This window comes from Hesperophylax consimilis, chromosome 19, assembly GCF_061612785.1.
Source record: "Hesperophylax consimilis isolate HC1 chromosome 19, BYU_Hcon_1.0, whole genome shotgun sequence".
NCBI classification, from domain to species: Eukaryota; Metazoa; Arthropoda; class Insecta; order Trichoptera; family Limnephilidae; genus Hesperophylax; species Hesperophylax consimilis.
Window position 1 is genome coordinate 3,693,563 of NC_142854.1, and position 18,602 is coordinate 3,712,164.

Sequence of the window (18,602 nt, forward strand, 5' to 3'; positions counted from 1 at the left end):
GCGCTGTAGTATACAATGTTTAACGTATATTACATAGCATAATAGGCCGAGTGCAGACAATATAAGCAGGTACAATGCAAGTTATCGGTGAGAGTTGTTGTGCATTCAAGTAATAGTTGTTCAATAAATAATAATTACAGTACAAGATATGTACTTAACACATTGTAGTCGGGCGCTTCAAACAATAGACTCTAGCCTATAGCGGGTGTATTTCGCGATTAGCGCAGGGCTAAGGGCGATGGTGGGTAAACTGTACAAATTGAAATGTTTCGTTCCTGTGAATATTTAAAAAATAATTTACTTATCACTTGCAGAATCTACTTTACGATATGGAATAACCACATGGGGACACTCTTGCAAAACTAACTTAAATTACCTATAATTAGTACAAAATTCTATGATTAAATTACTAGTTCCAAAACAGATATTTTCACAGAGGCGAAACATATCATTATTGCATCGGAACTTGACTGTCTTACCGGTACAGGCACAGACATAGGAATTAATAGACGAGAAGATAATGGCGAGGGGTAAAATCAACTGTTGAAGAACGAAGGGCGTAAGGCTGACAGTGATTCGTCAATAAATCAATCTGACAGTAAATAGGCATCTCGCATTATAATATCACCATTTACTTCTTAAAAGTAAAATCTGCTTTTGAATGAATAGACATTTTCACATGGGAGCGCAAATTACTCGCCACGTTATGAACAAATTTGCGAAGTCCAAATTCGGCAAAAAAATTCGGTTCTCTTTTCAGAGTCGAATATTTCGTTTAAGTATTTAGTTAAGACACTTTTATAAATGTTCATAATTTACTTCCCAGCAACCAACCAGCTTTGTGTTTCGCGTCCAGACGTTTCTCGATGTGATAGTATATGTTTCTAAAACTGATCTATATTATACGATGTGAATATGCTTAAAATAAAGTAAAATAATGCTTATATATGGAATGTAATACGACAATTGGGTTTATTCTCTTTTTCACATCTATTTTTACAAGTTTTCATAGTACAAGTCAACATTTTGCCGTGTTATTTCGTAAAATTAACCGATGATGCCTCGACCATAGTTCGCACAAGAATGATGACGTCACGTTTTCAAATTTCACTTGAGGCCATACGCGAGCACAGCCGGTTCCAATGGAACCGGTATGGGGAGTGGGGATAATACGCTTTTAATCACTTAGGGCAGGTCTACTAATATTAATATGTCTATGGGTACAGGCCTTATTATGGCACAAAATATTGATTCAGCATATATCTGACTCTGAATATAAGAGGAAAGTTGAACATGAACATAATACTAGATTCACAAAAAATGAAGGAATGCTTGTACCAAAACATAACAATAAATACGGACAGCGAACCGTGGAATACAACGTGCCCAAAATATTCAACATGTTACCAAGCAATATAAAAAATGCGAATTACCTCAGAGTTTCAGATATATGCTGAAAACATGGCTACTAAGCAGAGATACTCTGTATTAGTAATACTTTTGATTATGGCAGTGGTTGGTGATAAATATGATGTATAAGTTGTATTGTAATAATATTATGAAAATATGTTATATTGTAATTGAACATGAACATCCTGTTGACAAACTGCTTAATTGCGGTTTAGTGGGATTGTACTTTGAAGAACAATAAATAAATAAAAATAATAAAAAACTAAAAGTTGCTCTTCTCAAATTTAGAACAACAAATGGAAAACTTGTTGCCAAAGAATTGGTGCGAAAGGCAGTAGTGTCAAGAACTAGGCATTATCTCCGAGAAGATGACGTCGATCCGTTGAGTGGTGAGCTGAGGTGCGACGGGAGTGTCAAAAACTGCACTGAGAATAACCAGTAGTGACTTTGAGTATTTGATTTCAATGATCGGACATAAAATCAAGAAACGTGAAACAAACTACAGGAAAGCAGTACCTGTCCAAGAAAAGCTAGCAGTAACATTACGTTTTTTTGGCTACTGGTGATTCGTACATAAGTCTCGGTTATTTGTTTAACATCTCAAAATCAACCATTTCACTGTTTGTTAATGAAGTTTGTAAGTTTGCGTGGAGGGGGAACAGTTCTCCATTAGTTTCCTACAAGTTGCTAGCGCAAAGCGCTCAGCAACAAATCATCCACTTTTAGTTGTCAACTTTCTTTGATCTTTACCGACACTCCGCGGGAAACCAAAGTTTAGTGGAAGATTTGTCTCTCCACAAGTGGAAGACAGAAAAAGTTGCTGTATTTTGTAGAAAAAGCAACAAATTGCCGCAACTTGTAGAAAACTTAGTGGAAGACTTTGGTATAAACACTGTAAACGCAGCTTAAGATATTATCTTGCATTATCGTACATAATCTGGATGAAGATGTCCAGATTACCCAGTGCTGTGGGCTCCAGGTCTATAAAACCACCGGAGTGATTGTTGTCATATATATTTACATTTACCATATTATTTAATCAATACAATTCCTCAAAATATTAATATGAAAATTTATGAAACTGCTTACTGCGGTTTAAAGCCAATAAATCTACCTAGATTTCGCCGTTTATTACATATTCTTAGGTTCTATAAATATGGAACAATCTGTCAAGCAATCTCACAAAACGTTTTGCAAAATGGCAAAATATGCCAAAAATCACTCCAGTGGATAATATCGTCATCGACATTGCTTCATCATCATTATGTTGGCAAATGCAAATCTCTCCGAAGCGCATCAAAACTTTCGCCAGGGTTTTGCAACCTTTGCAACATTCATTTTATTGACAGTGGCCGGTTTGGACGGATTCATAATAATAATAATAATGGTGCATTTACCTTGGGAACATGTTAAAAATATAATATTTTATAAGACAGTTTGACCGTGAGACGGTTTTAGCAAAATCTCCTCAAAATAGGCCAGGCCATTGAATATTTTTTTTACTATATATTTCATTTTTTTATAATATTATATTTTCACAGTAAGCATAAAAATGTGCAGTATTTGTGGGGGGTTGGCGGCACATAGACAAAATATGGTAGTTTGGTATGTAAGTACTTCATTTGAATGTTTTCATACTGGCAATGATTCACATATATACATAATCTTAAAATATATTTCAACTTTAGATTATTCATACAGCGCCCTCTAGGTGCTTTTCGCAAAAACAGCACAGCAAAAATGATCCAATTTATTATTATTAATAACCTCCCTATATATTATAATGCCATTTTTTTACACACACTAAATGTACCTACTGGCGTCGTAAATGGTAAATTAAAAAATGAATTAATTGTTCTTCTACTACACTGGCATACTCGTAGCTTCTTCTGTTGGTACATAATATCGTAAGTAAACGGCTAACATTGCAATATTTGACAATTACCAAAGAATAATTGCGTAATCCCAAATCATATTAGGTAGTACGTAACACAATGTACCCACGGGCAACGGGCGGTTAAGAAATCCGAAATATTTTGGGAATCGATGAATTCTGACCAATGGCGCGACTGCTTTTATATCGATGAATTCTGACCAATAACGTGACTGCTTTAATATCGATGAATTCTGACCAATAACGTGACTGCTTAAATATCGATGAATTCTGACCAATAACGTGACTGCTTAAATATCGATGAATTCTGACCAATAACGTGACTGCTTAAATATCGATGAATTCTGACCAATAACGTGACTGCTTAAATATCGATGAATTCTGACCAATAACGTGACTGCTTTAATATCGATGAATTCTGACCAATAACGTGACTGCTTAAATATCGATGAATTCTGACCAATAACGTGACTGCTTAAATATCGATGAATTCTGACCAATAACGTGACTGCTTAAATATCGATGAATTCTGACGAATGACGCGACGGCTGTGGTTTCGAATGATTGACAGGTTCAAATTTAAAAACTAAAAACACACGATTTAGCATTATTTCATAGGGCTTCGCCTTGTAAAAAGATGCGATTTAAAAACACTTTCCATGAATTTTTACAGTTGCCATTTTTTAATCCTTATTTATTACACATTGACACCTATTACATTTAATTAGAAGGTAATTGGCAAAAGAAAAGAATACAAATATTTATTTTAAAGATTAATACTTTTATTGTTCAGTTTAAACATGACAAATTCACGAGTTTATTAACTAAACGTTGGAAAACGACTAATCGTGAATACACAATGTTTATTGGTATATTTACCCGGAATCCGTGACTACATCCATTTATTGCAAATCGTATAAATACGTCAACTACAATTCCTCGAATTGATATCAGATCTGGTTATAATTATAATAATTGTCTACAACACAAGTAGGTACTTCTTTCCATCTAGTTTATAGTAAATTATAAAATAATGTAATACAAATTTAATAATATGTATAATTATAATAAAATAACTATGTTTGGATATATGGTTCATATAATTAAGTTATATAAATTATTATAAGCATTAATTAGTCGCCTGAAATATCCATACAAATTGAAAATATCTCCCGAGTAAAAATAAATGCCGCCGACGGGAATTAAACCCGCACCTTGTAATGTCCGGTCAGGTGCTGTGGACCACTGAGCTACGTGGGCTTATTCCCAACAAGCCAAATAAATGTAATTAAATAAAAATAATTAAGTTATATATTTAATTAAGTGATATCCATACAAAGTCAATTTATTAAAAGTATTATTGAATACCTCTATATACGTTGGATATATATTTTTAGTACGTCAGGTAAAAAGTGATTTTTAAATGGAATATTGATTAATATACGTAGCATTAGGAGGTATAGGTCATTTTTATCTTTTATTTGGAAAATACTAATGGTAAATAATTATCTATTCTAGTAAACCATCACAAGGTCTAACTGTAATCTCTGGCTAAACAAATATAAAAACGAATATCCAATATTTTAAAAATTGGTAGGTTAATGTCAGGAACCATTCAGAATCTATAATTATGTCTGTGCCCTGTGGTGGGCGGGCAGGCGGCGTGAATTTGAATTTTATACAAATCTACAGTTTTATTCCAAGATTTATTAAATTTTGCACACTTGTCCTTCAAAAGAAGAGCAAGTTCATCGTCCAAGTCTGAAGGGCGCTGTACAAATATATAATACATTTCTACAATGATCTATGGTATAAATAAACCATATATGGAGATAATATACAGTACCATACTTACCTGGTAGGTCACTTAGAGATAGATTTAGATTTGTTTCTTTTCAACCGTCATGGTGTTGCCATTTAAAACCGATCCATTTTTGGCTACCATTATTTTTTTAGTCTGTTTTAATTAAAATATAGTTTAAAATGATGCGGGCAAATATTTTTCCATGAAATCTGAAGCAGGAAAATTACAGCAAAAATAATAAATTATCGTCTAGACGCGGAAAGTTTTGGCGGGGATTCCTAATACAAATTGCGTATGTTGATTCCAAGAAGGAAAGGTGGGCACAATAATAATTATTAAAATACGTAAACGCCATTCTATTATTTATGCTTAGTAGAACATATTAGTAGATACTTGTTAGTAGAAAAATATGTTCACATGAATGTTTTAACTTAGGTAGATACCTACGTATATTTGAAAAAAGATATATTCCCATCTATCGAATAAGATCACTCCGTAGGCGAATGAAAATTGGCGGCTTTCGTTTTCCAATTACTGGCAATACTAATACTGCCCTAACAAAAATATTATGTTAGGACAGCAGTTGTATTTTTTTTCGATTTAACCCACGAGCGTTTGGTGTCTTATACATTTACCATATTATTTAATTAATACCATTCCCCAAATAATTAATATTTAAATATACGAATACATGAAATGAAACATATTTTATAAGTATAAAATAAAAAATCAACCCGTAAATAAATATTTTTTTTTTTGCTAATACATCAATTTTTATTTTTTTGTTTGATTAAGGCGATGCACTACGTCGTGTAATATTTTAAATTGAGCCGCTATCAATAACAACCCTTACGTAGATAGCTATAAGGTTTAAATTCCCGCTTAACACCATCCGCCTGTTTTGATTTATGCAAGAAAAAAACATAGCCAAAAAGTGTCTTTTATTTTATTTTATAGATGTTCAGGCATAAATATTAAATTTTTTTTCGATCAATTTAAAAATAACTTAATTTGCCACATTATACAATAAAATCATAACCGAAAATGGGTTCGTAAGTGGGAGATTTTGAACTTTAAAGCAGTTTTCATAGGCCTTTACATTATTTTTTTCTGGGCTTATAAAAAGACTTATCTAAAAAATACTCGATTATTTCAAAGGTCAAGGTGTATTCTACTCGCAGTATTTAATTAAAGCATCTGAAACATTTCTAGGCGACCAAATTTTCAAACCAAAAACATATGATTTTGCATTACTACGTATGGCATCGCCTTAAGGATTGAACGTTCCTTCCCTGGGACTGTCACTTAACTTCTGTGAACTTTTAAATTATTGAGTAGGACCGACTTTTATTTCGTATATTAAATGTTGTAATGTCATCCAATTGCAAAGAAATTTGTAGGTATATGTTCGCGTGTGTATGCGTGATTGCCATCAAAATTTGATGGAATGCATTGTCATCGACGACGAGTCTATCTGCAAAGTTTCAGCTTGACCGGGTGCCGGGAAATAGGTTAATTTAACTTCCAAGATTTGCATCCGTTCATACACAATACCAATGCAGCAAACAACTCAGTAATTACTCGCGCAATCACAACATACACCCATTACGAAAAATTACTACATGACATCTTTCATGATTCCTTTCTAACATACAAAACTAACTTATTAAATTTCTTAGCGTGACATATTTCAAAAATATTTTCACATCATTTTTCAAAACTTCTATGAATTAACAGTCAATTACAATTCGTGAGCTTATTATAATTCTTGTTTTCAATGCATTTATTATTATCTATCCACACACTTCCTTCCTTTTATAACAATCTCAGGCAAAATTACGTAATGATATTTTATGGACATACGTATCTAACTGTATCTTATTGTACTGTGTATGTCTTAACAAATAAATAAACTAATAAATACACGAAACCAAATTAAAATTCAAATAGATGTATGCATTTAAAAAAAGAACAAAAATCATTTGAAAAATTACGAATACGTACTTACAACAACAAAATCATGAAGAAAAAAAAACAATAACAGTGGTTGTTATTGCAACTCGGCAATAAATGAAAAACATGCAGGCATAAACGTTTTTCTTTCGGTGTTTTTAGTCGCGTGATATTGATAAAAAGTGTTATTAGGACGTGGGTAGGTTAAAACATAAAAAAATCATCAAATGAAGCGTGTATAGAGGATAACACAGAGAAAGGGACGCTTCGACACAGAGTTGGAGGTCTTAAATGAGAGGTTGTATAAAATAAACGAGTTTACACATCCGACTTAGGGATCTCTCGTGATATTTGACTCGTAGCGAGTTCTCATAGTATCAACTATGTACTACTCAACAGCTGTTGCAGCTTGCCACACTTATCTTTGCAGTCGGTGGCGACACCAGTATAAATTTAGAAAAAAACAGTTTGTTCGTTAGTTACTCGTCCTTCTACAAAGTTGAGTGTGTCAAGTTACGGTAATGGAAGGTTTACAATACATATAAAGTTACAATATTACAATAGAACTTACCTATGTGGGCTAGATCAATGATAGGTATTTGACATTTGGACAAGAGCGTCTCGGCCGGTTGGGTCGGAGTTATCTTGTTATTCATGATGAGGCAGATTATACAAGACTTATTCCAAACAATAGACGTTACGAAGAATAAGGCAGCTGTTTAAAAGTTCAGTTGACTCAACTTCATTCAGAAATGCAATCTTTTTGTGGTCGAAAAAATCTTTTTAACACTTTTTGACAACGCGAGGAGGGTCGAATAAAGAAAAATTAAATTCGTATTTTCCGTCTCGTTCGAAAGACCAAGGAGGAAAGACGACAGAAAATCACATAAAAAAAACGGAAATATATCTGTCTCTCACTAACTGCATCCAACACAGAGAGACGAACAGCTGAACGTAGGTTAACAGATCTTCAGAACCTCACCAGCAAACCGAATATAGATTGAACGAAAGATGTCGAAACAAGGCGCTGTTAAAGTTTGTTAAAATTATGGATAGTTTCTTGGTTATTTCTCGTATAGAAACGTTCGGCACACATCTGAAGAACTGTATAATGTTTCACTTTGCTGTAGAAAACCACGTCGAAGCGAACACAACAACGGTTGCCGTTACACATTAAAAACTTTTTGTTGGGATCTGACACTTAACACTCTCGAAGAGCCACACTTATTCAGAGGTTTTTAAGTTACAAGCCGCGTGAATATTGTCTAATTTAGCTGTTTATAACACAGTAATGTCAGGTTAACACAATTATTGTAAAATAGCTTGACAGGGCTCTAGTGAACTCTGTCATACGGGCCCGCAATAACTTCGGAGCAATAATCGGACATTGGTGGTACTATCGCTTTGTTACTAACAATGAACGTACGACAATTAGTTCTCGCGAAGTAATCACCGACATTTAATCAGCCTTACGACAGAAGATAAGATACGGTTTTACTTTAAGAAAACAATAATATCACGATATCACACGAATGACACGTTATTAAAATGTGATAAAAAGATCGAGAGAACGAACCACGAACGAACGCGACCAAACGAACCAGCGAAAAAAAGCAAACTAAATTGAGCGCTGTGATTGGTTGATATACTGAAGGCATTCAACTTTCTGAAAACATTCAAAATACCTCCCACCGATGCTCAAATAATATATCCTTATCTCTTTTTATCCTGCTCCAAAAAGAAAGAGATACAAAGAAAAGCTCCGTTGGCTATTTGAAAACAAACAAGAAAAACTGAAGCCTGAACTTTCCAATCCTTGCTAGACAAGTAAGGGCGATTAATTTATAGTGCAAAGCAAAAAGGGCGAAGCATTTTATAAAGTGCTGTGATTTATTTACAGAAACTCTTACTCGGAACCGCGTTTCATTTTTATGATTTTTTCTTTGGGCATCGTGAAAATTAGATCGGAAAAATTTAAAGATTTAACATATTTCCTTCACTTCGACATAGATGTCATTGATTAAGTAATTCCCTTTAGGATCAGCTTTCTTTATAATACAATCAAAATCAAAATGTTGATTTATTTTTTTCAAGATTGTTTCAATTTCAAGAGCCAAACATAGATGGCGCCAGCAAACAGTGGTAAAAGATGGAGGCCATGGTCAATAGGTGACCTGTTAACATAATTTCAATTTGCACAACATTTCTTGTATTTTTTCTAGCCCAGCACATATTTCCTATTCGAAGGTAAAATACTATTAATAAAATTCAGATGTCCTATGGGCACAGCTTTTGATCCAAGAATAAAGTTGTGTTCTGCTCAATTTAAGTGTTCAGTTGCATTCATAACCAATTTGTATGGTTCTTTTACCTACTTACCAAGTTGAGATTTCCTGAGGGGGTTCTTCTTCTGGAGATGATATGTGGAGAGTCTTTTGGAAAGGAATAAGTCTAGAATGCTCGCACCAAACACAAGAGCCAAGAGGTGTGAAAAGGCTGTTTTTATTTTACATTATCACACTGTATATCAGTGGCGGTTTTTCACTTAGGTCAATTGGTGTTTGACCCCCAAAAAGTACAACAATAATAATTAATTCTGTGCATCAAAACAAACAACTGGTCTTATTCTTAACTTATTTGAAATGTACCACGAAATAGCACAGCTGCGAGCGGCAGCGCGAGTGACGAGCAGTGACATCTGTTGTCTCTAATAGAAGTTTTCATTCACAAGTCCACACGATTGGCTGGGTCAATTTAAAGAATGTCCTCGGCTTTGGCATCCTCTGTCGCTATGCGCGCCATACAATAAATGAGATGGCAATATATCTTTCGTCTAAGTAAAAATTAGGTACCAAAGAAAGCTTAGGGACGCTTAGGTCATGGCCGTGAGGAAGACAGCACGATGAATATTATATGTTTTAAAGAGATAGTGACATAAACATACGTCGGTTTTTCATTTTACACGCTTGTCGTTTGTGGAACAATGGTGGTGTTTTCAATTTCAATTGGATTCTTTATGTTGTTATCGATGTAGATTGAAGCTGAAGAATGAAACAAAACAAGAAAACGGAAAAATTTATTGTCAAATAGAATAGCAAGTCTAAATTTAAATGCAATTGATAAACATCGCATCGCTTCGCACCACGGAACCAACAAATTGATATAGATAATAATATATGGGCATTTTTCACAATATCAAATAAAGATTAGTCAAACATTTTTTTCAGTGACCTACCATGACATGATCCCCAGCCTCTAAGAAATAAAATACTACGTAGAAGTCAATCATTGTTCATTGTTCTACCGGTATTTCAATGGAAAGTGCTCTGCAGAACTAACATCATTGATCCCTTGTGCACACAGAGGGAAACACCCCAAACCCAAGCCCAACTCAGACAAACGAATATCAAGCGATAGTTGAACAAAATATTATTACGGTCACAATTGATTTAGTTTTCCCTTTTGAATGCAATTTTCTTGTTAGTTTGTTGAGAACTGCCTCGAATCCTAGGAGTAGTGATGTGAAGTCTAGGGAAATATCCCTAGGTCTAAAGAAGACCCTAGTTCTAGGGTCTAGAAATACTGAAATGTTGACTACATAAAGGTCACGGTTGGGGAATTCTTCTCTGAAATTATCTTATTTAATGAATTAACTCCCCACAAAATTTCACATGAATATTTTAACTTGGAAAGCTATTTCCCATGAAACCACAAAAAAGTTACTCAAAGAAATGTATCTTAAAGGACTCTCGTGGACCCTCATTTACCTCATGCACCCCCAATTTTTTTTTCATTTAAATGGAATCCCTGCAGGTCGGAATAGACCCCTGAAAGTCGTAATAAACCACTTTGGGAATGAGTGATATAGATCAACAAATGCCGATTCTGCATATTATTAGTAATGATAATAATTTCAGAATGATTTGTATAGCGCCGTTTTTGTGCAAAATCACCCCAAGGGCGCTGTGTCTATTATAGGTAAAAACTGATAAAACATCATCCCATTAAAACAAACAGTTTAATTGGTACGACCGAACTGCTGATTGATCACAACCAGTCTATGTGAGTAGTATATTTGTGGTCTATTCGTGGAGAATTCCCCAAATTGCGGGGAATTTCTAAGATTTTTCAAGAATCAGGTGTTTTTCTGGGAAGAGGAAGAGGTGAACTCACTACTCTGAAGAAGATTGAAGCAGGATAGGAAAAGAAATCTGTTAATATCATGTGTTTTATTGTAATTTAAAAATATTTACAGCTATTTATAGATATTCGTTCCTCTTAAAAACCAAATAACAGGTGCTCTATGGCGCGTGGCCCAAACGTTTGTAGTCAATCTTTTCCAGCTGCACAAGCGGTCTGAGCTGGTCCGCGAAGACCTTCATATCCTCAGCGATGGCGTCTTGGCCGGAAGGCGCCAAAACCTAAATAGTAAAAAAAATAAAAAATAAAAATTTTAATTAAATTTCTCCAGAGGATAGAATGCCCCACAACTCTCTCTAAACACGCAATCCTCACTTTATTCACATTCATAAACACTATTTTCTGTTATTCTGACTCTTGACATGATTGAGATACTGTCAATCCAGGTTTTACACTTATTTGAAATAACCAGACTGTGACTTTTCAATTAATGAATCGACAGTATACGCTCAACTCGCATTGTAATATCACTATTCAGTCCTCGAAAATAAAATCTGCTTACGAATTACTAGTGCTTTTTACAATAGCGCGCAAATTGCTGGCTGCTTTTGAATTTAACTACAAATGCCAAATCGGGTAAACAAAAGTTCGAGCTTATTTCCAAATTTTTTTACACTTTTGCAAATAAGTTATAATTTACACAGCTCACTCATTTTTAGTCTCGCTATGCCAGGCGGTTTATTTAAGAACAAATATTCAGATCCTGCGTAGAAAAGTCCCACAATGTACTGTGCTGCAAACCTTCACCTTACTTTAGCAAACTTTACTGCGCAGGGTCTAGTTATTTTAATGTGCGCTCTTCGGCGGTCAATGTACGACTGATATTACTGAAAAAACTCTAATAAACCAAAAAGTTGAGCCATAGAAGTCGCTGAAAACCCTCTATCCAAAATCTAGTTCGCCTCAGCACAACATCTCCTAGTGAGGAGGACTAAGAAAACGTTCTGTGTATAAAAAATTAGATAACTTACCGAGAGCTCAACGAGATAGCTCTGTGAGATTGGCTCGTAGACTTCCGTCAGCTTAGTTTGCATGGGGTTCATCATCTTAAAGACTTTGGCCACTGTGATCTTCATCCTTCCTTTGCGGAACATGTAGCCTGGAGAGTATACAAAGCACAACATTTATTACCATTTAACCAGGAGACAGATTGATGACTTGAAGAGAACTGCTGGCATCGGGGAGGAAATTTGAGGGACACCTATGTCCAAAGTTGAAAACCAGAAGGCTAATGAAGAGTAAGAACCAGGAGATATCATCAAAAGTGCAATGACATAAAATTAAACATTCAAACCCGTTATTATTATTTTTTTGATGTTGAATAATGTTGTGGATTACAATGTATGTATCATCGAGAAAGTAAGGTTACAAGGGCTTCTTCAAGAGGCCGGGGGATTTTTTTTCTTCGAAATTTCGTGCAGGGGGGATCTTAAGATCAGTTTGTTTGGTCCCGCATGTTTTTCAGCCATTTTGTTCAGTCACAGTAAATTCTTCCAATGGAGAGGTCATTGTGCGCTCCCGCCGCCTTTCGTCCGTGTGAGATCCGCGCGGATTGTTTTTTACAGGAGGGAGAAACTTTTCTGGACTCTCTGACGGAGGATGAGACGTGGGTGTGTCACCATGCCCCAGAATCCACCAAAAAGTTTAAGATGACCCATTCGGCCAGAAATGTCATGGTATCTGTTTTTTGGGACAGTAAGGGGGTCCTTTTGGTGGATTTTGTGGACTACCATTAATGCAGAGGCTTACTGTAACCTAATAACCTAAAAGAAGACGCATTCAGAACCGCAGAAGGGGAATGCTAACCCGGGGAGTCAGCCTGCTGAACGACAACGCCAGGCCCCACACTGCGCGAGTTTCAAAGGAGCTGCTGAAATCGTTTGGATGGGATATTATCGGGAGGCCGAGGAAGCTGTGTAGCCGGCGGCAGAGGTCTATGACACTGGCATACAAAAGTTGGTGCCCCGACTACATTGAAAAATAATTTATATTTGTGAAATGAAATATCTTTTGAATTTCAATTAAATACATGCATTTTTGATCCTACATAAATGTTGTAACATTACTTTCTGGATGACCCTCACACATGAAAACTGGGTGCATTTTTAAGGTGGAAATATTAAATATTATTGCAAAGAATTGTAAAAAACATATTTAACTATTTGTTTCACTTGATCGTGCCATGTCATCCTCCAGCATCCTCTACTTCTTTTCCCATTAACTTCCACATCATTCTCTTTACACCCCTTTTTTTTCTTCACACTTACGCCTAATTTTACCATACATAAGTATTGTTCCACTTGATCATGCCATGTCTTCCCCGGGCATCCCTGACTTTATCTACCATTCACTTCCACATCATACATTCTCCTTATACCTCTTTCTATGTTCGTCACATACTTTTTACCATATATAAGAATTTGATTTTGTGTTTCCCACGCGTCTCCTACTTTTTCTATCATTCAAATCATTCCAGTAGTTTTTGAGTCTATAGGGCACACACACATCGGACATTGCCTTTTATTTATATAGGCAATATAATATATTATATTTACATACATATTATGTACGTAAATAAAATGGAAAGAACTAAAATTAACAAATTATTATAAGCATTAATTACTCGCCTGAAATATCCATACAAATTTAAAATATCTCCCGAGTAAAAATAAATGCCGCCGACGGGAATTGAACCCGAACCTTCTGATGTCCGGTCAGGTGCTCTGGACCACTGAGCTACGTCGGCATATTCCCAACCCGCCAAATAATTCAATATGTACAAGTACTTCAATCGACAATTACTGCTTATTATATTTTTTCACCTGTAAACAACCAAATTTATTTTTGAAGGAAAGGCTTTGTTAGTGCTGAATTTCCCACTAGATGGCATCGAGACATATTATATTTACATTAGTTGGTGAAATAAAAACTATGTTGAGAAGCAAACTTCAAAAGTCAAACATAATTTATTTTCTAAAATCGGTGTTAGACGGTGAGTTATGAAAAAAATTGTTTCATTTTATTAACCTTTTCAATGCAAGCCTTTCCAACGTAATCCATCCCATCACGCGGTACCTTTTGACACAATGGTCATGTAATATCTACGAGTAATATCGAGAGCGAAAAAACGTAATTTTTTCAGGAAAATGAAGGTAGACTTTCATTTATTTGTATTTATTGTGTAAATTAATAATCATTATTAACATAAATAAATATTATTGGGAAGTTCACCTCCATTTTCCTTCATCAAAATAGTATATTCTCTCTTTTAAAGTACAGGGTTTTCCAATAAGAGGTGTTATTTTGAATAGCCCGCTATTTCGGTAGATATTACTTTTGAAGCTATCATTTTTTGACATTTGCGTAGAAACTACGCCATTAATAAAAATGGAACGATACACGCTTCAACAATGCATTGAAATTATTAAAATTCACTTAACAGTGAATAAAATGCAAATCATCTTGAGTGATGATTGAATTGGCCCACTTCCACCTCGGTGGCTTTGTCAACAAGCAAAATTATCGCATCTGGGGCTTGGAAAACCCAAGAGTTATTGTTGAAAAGCCTCTCGATCCTCAACGTGTGACTGTTTGGTGCGGTTTATGGTCCGGCGGAGTCATTGGACCTTACTTTTTCGAAAATGAGGCTAGAGCAACAGTTACGGTGAATGGATTGCGCTATCGAGAGATGATTAATGATTTTTTATGGCCGGAATTGGATGGTATTGATCTGGACAACGTTTACTTTCAACAAGACGGCGTTACGTGCCACACAAGCTACGAAACTATTGATCTTTTACGTTTGAATATCAAAATAACACCTCTTATTGGAAAACCCTGTATTATTTTTTTCACATTAATTTCGCACCCGGTGACGGTATGTTTTAGTGAAACTTAGTGGGGATAGCCGTCCAAGGGTCACATCTATGCGACAGGCGCATAGATCAGGTTAAATTCGTACATTTCTTTATATTTTTTCTTAATCTTTAACTTATCAAGCAAGCCCCATCACCTCTGACGCTGTATTCAAAGTCTACCCGGCAGCCCAGTTCGGTGAGGAAGTCCACCACCATGCCACTGCAAGCGATGTCCACACTGCTGCGCACCACCGTGGGCCGGGACTTGTCCCCCAGCTCCGGCTGCCCGATGTAGCGCAGCTGGTACGGCATATCCGGATAGTCCAGGGCCTTGCGAACACGCAGTGGGAGAGGAGGTGACTGGAAAGTTAGACGGTATGCAAGTTAACTCCTCGGGACTCATTAAAGTCTCTCTTCCTCCTTTGGTATTATGGTGAGATATATGATTTAAGCAGTTAGGAAAAGGCATCACCACGTTTTGTATTTGTATATAAAAGTTTACTATACATTTCCAAATAATAATAGTTAAAATAATGAAAATATACTGTACACAATTATTATTTTAAATCTTTAAATTCAATATAACACGAAACACAGTTTTTTTGTAGATGTTCTTACCTAGATGGTAACAAGTCAATATCAAAAAGTTTGGAAACAAAATTAAGGAATGGAATATTTCACTTTTTCTTTAATACCGCACAAGAGTCCCAACTGCCATATTGCTACCAATATTATTTGAATCATCTTACTGTCTGAGTGGGCCCCCGCAGGCTGAAGCAGACTTCCGTATCGTTGAAGGTCTCCGGCCCAGAATCTACATTGTCGCACAGACCTCGCAGGCGGTGAAGAAGGACCTCAACTGCAGAGTCAAGCACGGAACCCTGGAGAAAACACAATCATTTTTATGACTGAAGATTACTGCAATAAAACTTGGTTTCAACTAATTTACCATCATACAACTATTTATGTCGGGGAGGCTATGTCTATCTACCGATTTAAAAATAATCTATTAATACGGGAAAACAATGAATGAAGGAATATACAAAAAAGTTAGATTCATATTAAAATGTTTAATATTCTAAAAAAAGATACTTCCATATTGTGCGATAATCGCGTAGACTATAGACACATGGATTAGATTATAATGGTTATAATCTAGGCAGGTATGTGCCATTCACGCTCCGTTTGCTGAACCAAAAAGATAGGTATTCGCAAATGTGACTTACGGAAGAGTTGGTTGTGATGTTCGATGATATGGTTCTTTTGGTAGCGCTCGTATGGTGGAGGAATTCACAGGCACTCGTATAAGATTGAACTAATTATAACTCTAGCTAAAAATCGAATTGACACATCGGTTGTTTTCTCGGTACGGTGTTTTTGTCAACTGTCATTAGCTGACGTTTTCGCTACGGGGGCTCGATTCAACTCAAACCAACACTGCGCAGATTCAAACCAGTAAAACTTGAATCCTAGCCTCCTTATTGGTTGGAACGGAAAAAGCGTTAAAACAATTCAGCGTCACGAAACACATATTATCTGTAAATAGTATAAAATAAAGTCGATACACGCGTCTGTCTGTTTGTGCGCTTAGTTCTTCTAAAATACGCAACGGATTTTTGATAAGGTTTTCCCTATCATTTAAAGAATTTCTCTCGAAAGGTTTTTATATAATAAGAATTTTCACATTTCAAAATTGTTTAAATAAATATTCCGCAATTCCTAAACGCTTGTCTATATCAATGCACTTTTAGTGGAAAATGAGGAACGATCGCTAGAGATTTTACTATAAGTGTGTTCGAATAAAATTTTAGATTGTGGACATACAAAGTACAAATTGATATAAAAAATCGGCACCATCTTGAATGCTGATCAGCAGAGCTGTGGCCAGGGTAAGTCTTTCCCCCACAATAATACGACGATGGTTTAGGTTAGGTTAATATTCCTGACACAACTGGTATATTTGTTTGATAATTATTGTATATTACTAGTGCGTCGAAGATGAATATTTACCCAGAAAGATATCTGGGGGAAGCGGCAAAATCAAGAGCTATGTTTACTAAGCCGTTAAAAACAAAACTCGTAAACCTGGGATGGCTCTGCTGGGCAGGACACATAGATATGAACGGAAGAGCACTAAAGAGGCTTCTTTATAATAAGCCTGCAGGACAGTGTTGCGAGTCCTAAACTTAAGGCTGCTGGACATTGTGAAGGCTAACACCGCAGTTACCGGCATAAAAAACAAGCTGTGATTCCAGTTGTGGTTGTTTTTGACAGAGAAATGTAAACTTATAACGTATAATTATGAGCAATCGAAGGACCGTGGAGAAAATATGTCTCAAAGTAAAGGAAAAGGACTCAAAAGGATATTCTGAAGCACAATTCTCTTCTCATTCAATTAGGGACAGTTCAACAAATTTCAAAGTCAAAATTTAAAGGTTACATTCAAGTTCTGTTATTAAATAATTATTAGCCAGTTATTTCACATAACTGAAATGATAATAGGTCGTGAATTTCTTTCACAGAAAGGATATTTAACATAATTATTGCTGACCTGTAATAAGTACTCTTGGTTAGGAATGATATTTTCCTTCAGCGCCATTGTCAAGCTTTCCATTGCATAGCTCATCGGCTGATTATTTCCAGCCATTCCAGTCATCTTTGCTTAATTTTAATAATATCACAATAATAATAAAAGAACTAAGAACTTTATTTGGATTTTGAAACAACTACAGTAGTAGAAAAAACTATGCCAAAACACTATTCAGATCGAAGCTTGGCCACAATAGACAATAGTTTATTTTTGACAGCCGTCAGCCGTCACGTCATAGACAATTTTATGTTATACTCATAAATAAACCACTCTCGTTATCCTTTTTGATCACGGCATGGACCTAAAAAGCCCCGCACATAGCATTGGTGCGATTTTGTTTGAATGGCATTGAAGCCAAATCTAGGGTGACGGAAAATTGCATTGCAGCCATCTTGCATAACTAACGTTTGAACTGATTTGAGTGCAAAGTGGTGCATAATAAACTATTATTACTTTATTTTTGTGTTGTTAATTCAGTAATAACGGCTTATGATTTTTTGGGGGTATTTGATAAGTCAAGGAATGCGATACGTCATTAAAAAATGTAAGTAGGTTTTGGCATTTTCCATACATCTTCCCCCTCATCCCGTGACATCAATTTGTTACCGAATTGCTCCGTCCAGGGCTTTTTAGGTCCACAACACGGACCTAAAAACGATAGCCCAGAACGACATTATACCCCAAAAAATAAATCACTTTAATACTTTTGGCCGTGAAAATCTAAAATCATACGTTTATATAATATATATTATATAACATTCAAAAAAACTTTGACTCTCGTTATTATTTTTCTAAAAACCAATTCTTTAAAATTTGTAGTTATTTTTAATATTGAATTATGTTAATTTGTATGTTGAATTACGTTTGTAGTTATTTAATATGTTTTTGTATATT

The 18,602-nt window shown here is 35.4% G+C and overlaps 2 protein-coding genes across 2 annotated transcripts in view; both read right to left on the reverse strand.

The window, feature by feature from the left end:
- LOC149414663 (uncharacterized) overlaps positions 1-8,660 on the reverse strand; it is a 71,291-nt gene extending 62,631 nt beyond the window's left edge. Inside the window, exon 1 of the mRNA XM_089642938.1 lies at positions 7,633-8,660. Within this exon, the coding sequence (XP_089499064.1) occupies positions 7,633-7,717 (85 nt within the window). The 5' untranslated portion in view covers positions 7,718-8,660. The remainder of the gene's footprint in view (positions 1-7,632) is intronic.
- A 2,621-nt stretch (positions 8,661-11,281) lies between these two features.
- MED18 (mediator complex subunit 18) lies at positions 11,282-17,903 on the reverse strand. Its single transcript, XM_089642899.1, has 5 exons — positions 17,670-17,903; positions 15,868-15,999; positions 15,274-15,478; positions 12,233-12,360; positions 11,282-11,482 (listed from the first exon to the last, which is right to left on the reverse strand). Exons 1-5 carry the CDS (start codon positions 17,772-17,774, stop codon positions 11,363-11,365), a joined length of 690 nt encoding a protein of 229 aa, XP_089499025.1. The 5' UTR covers positions 17,775-17,903; the 3' UTR covers positions 11,282-11,362.
- Between the last annotated feature and the right edge of the window lie 699 nt (positions 17,904-18,602).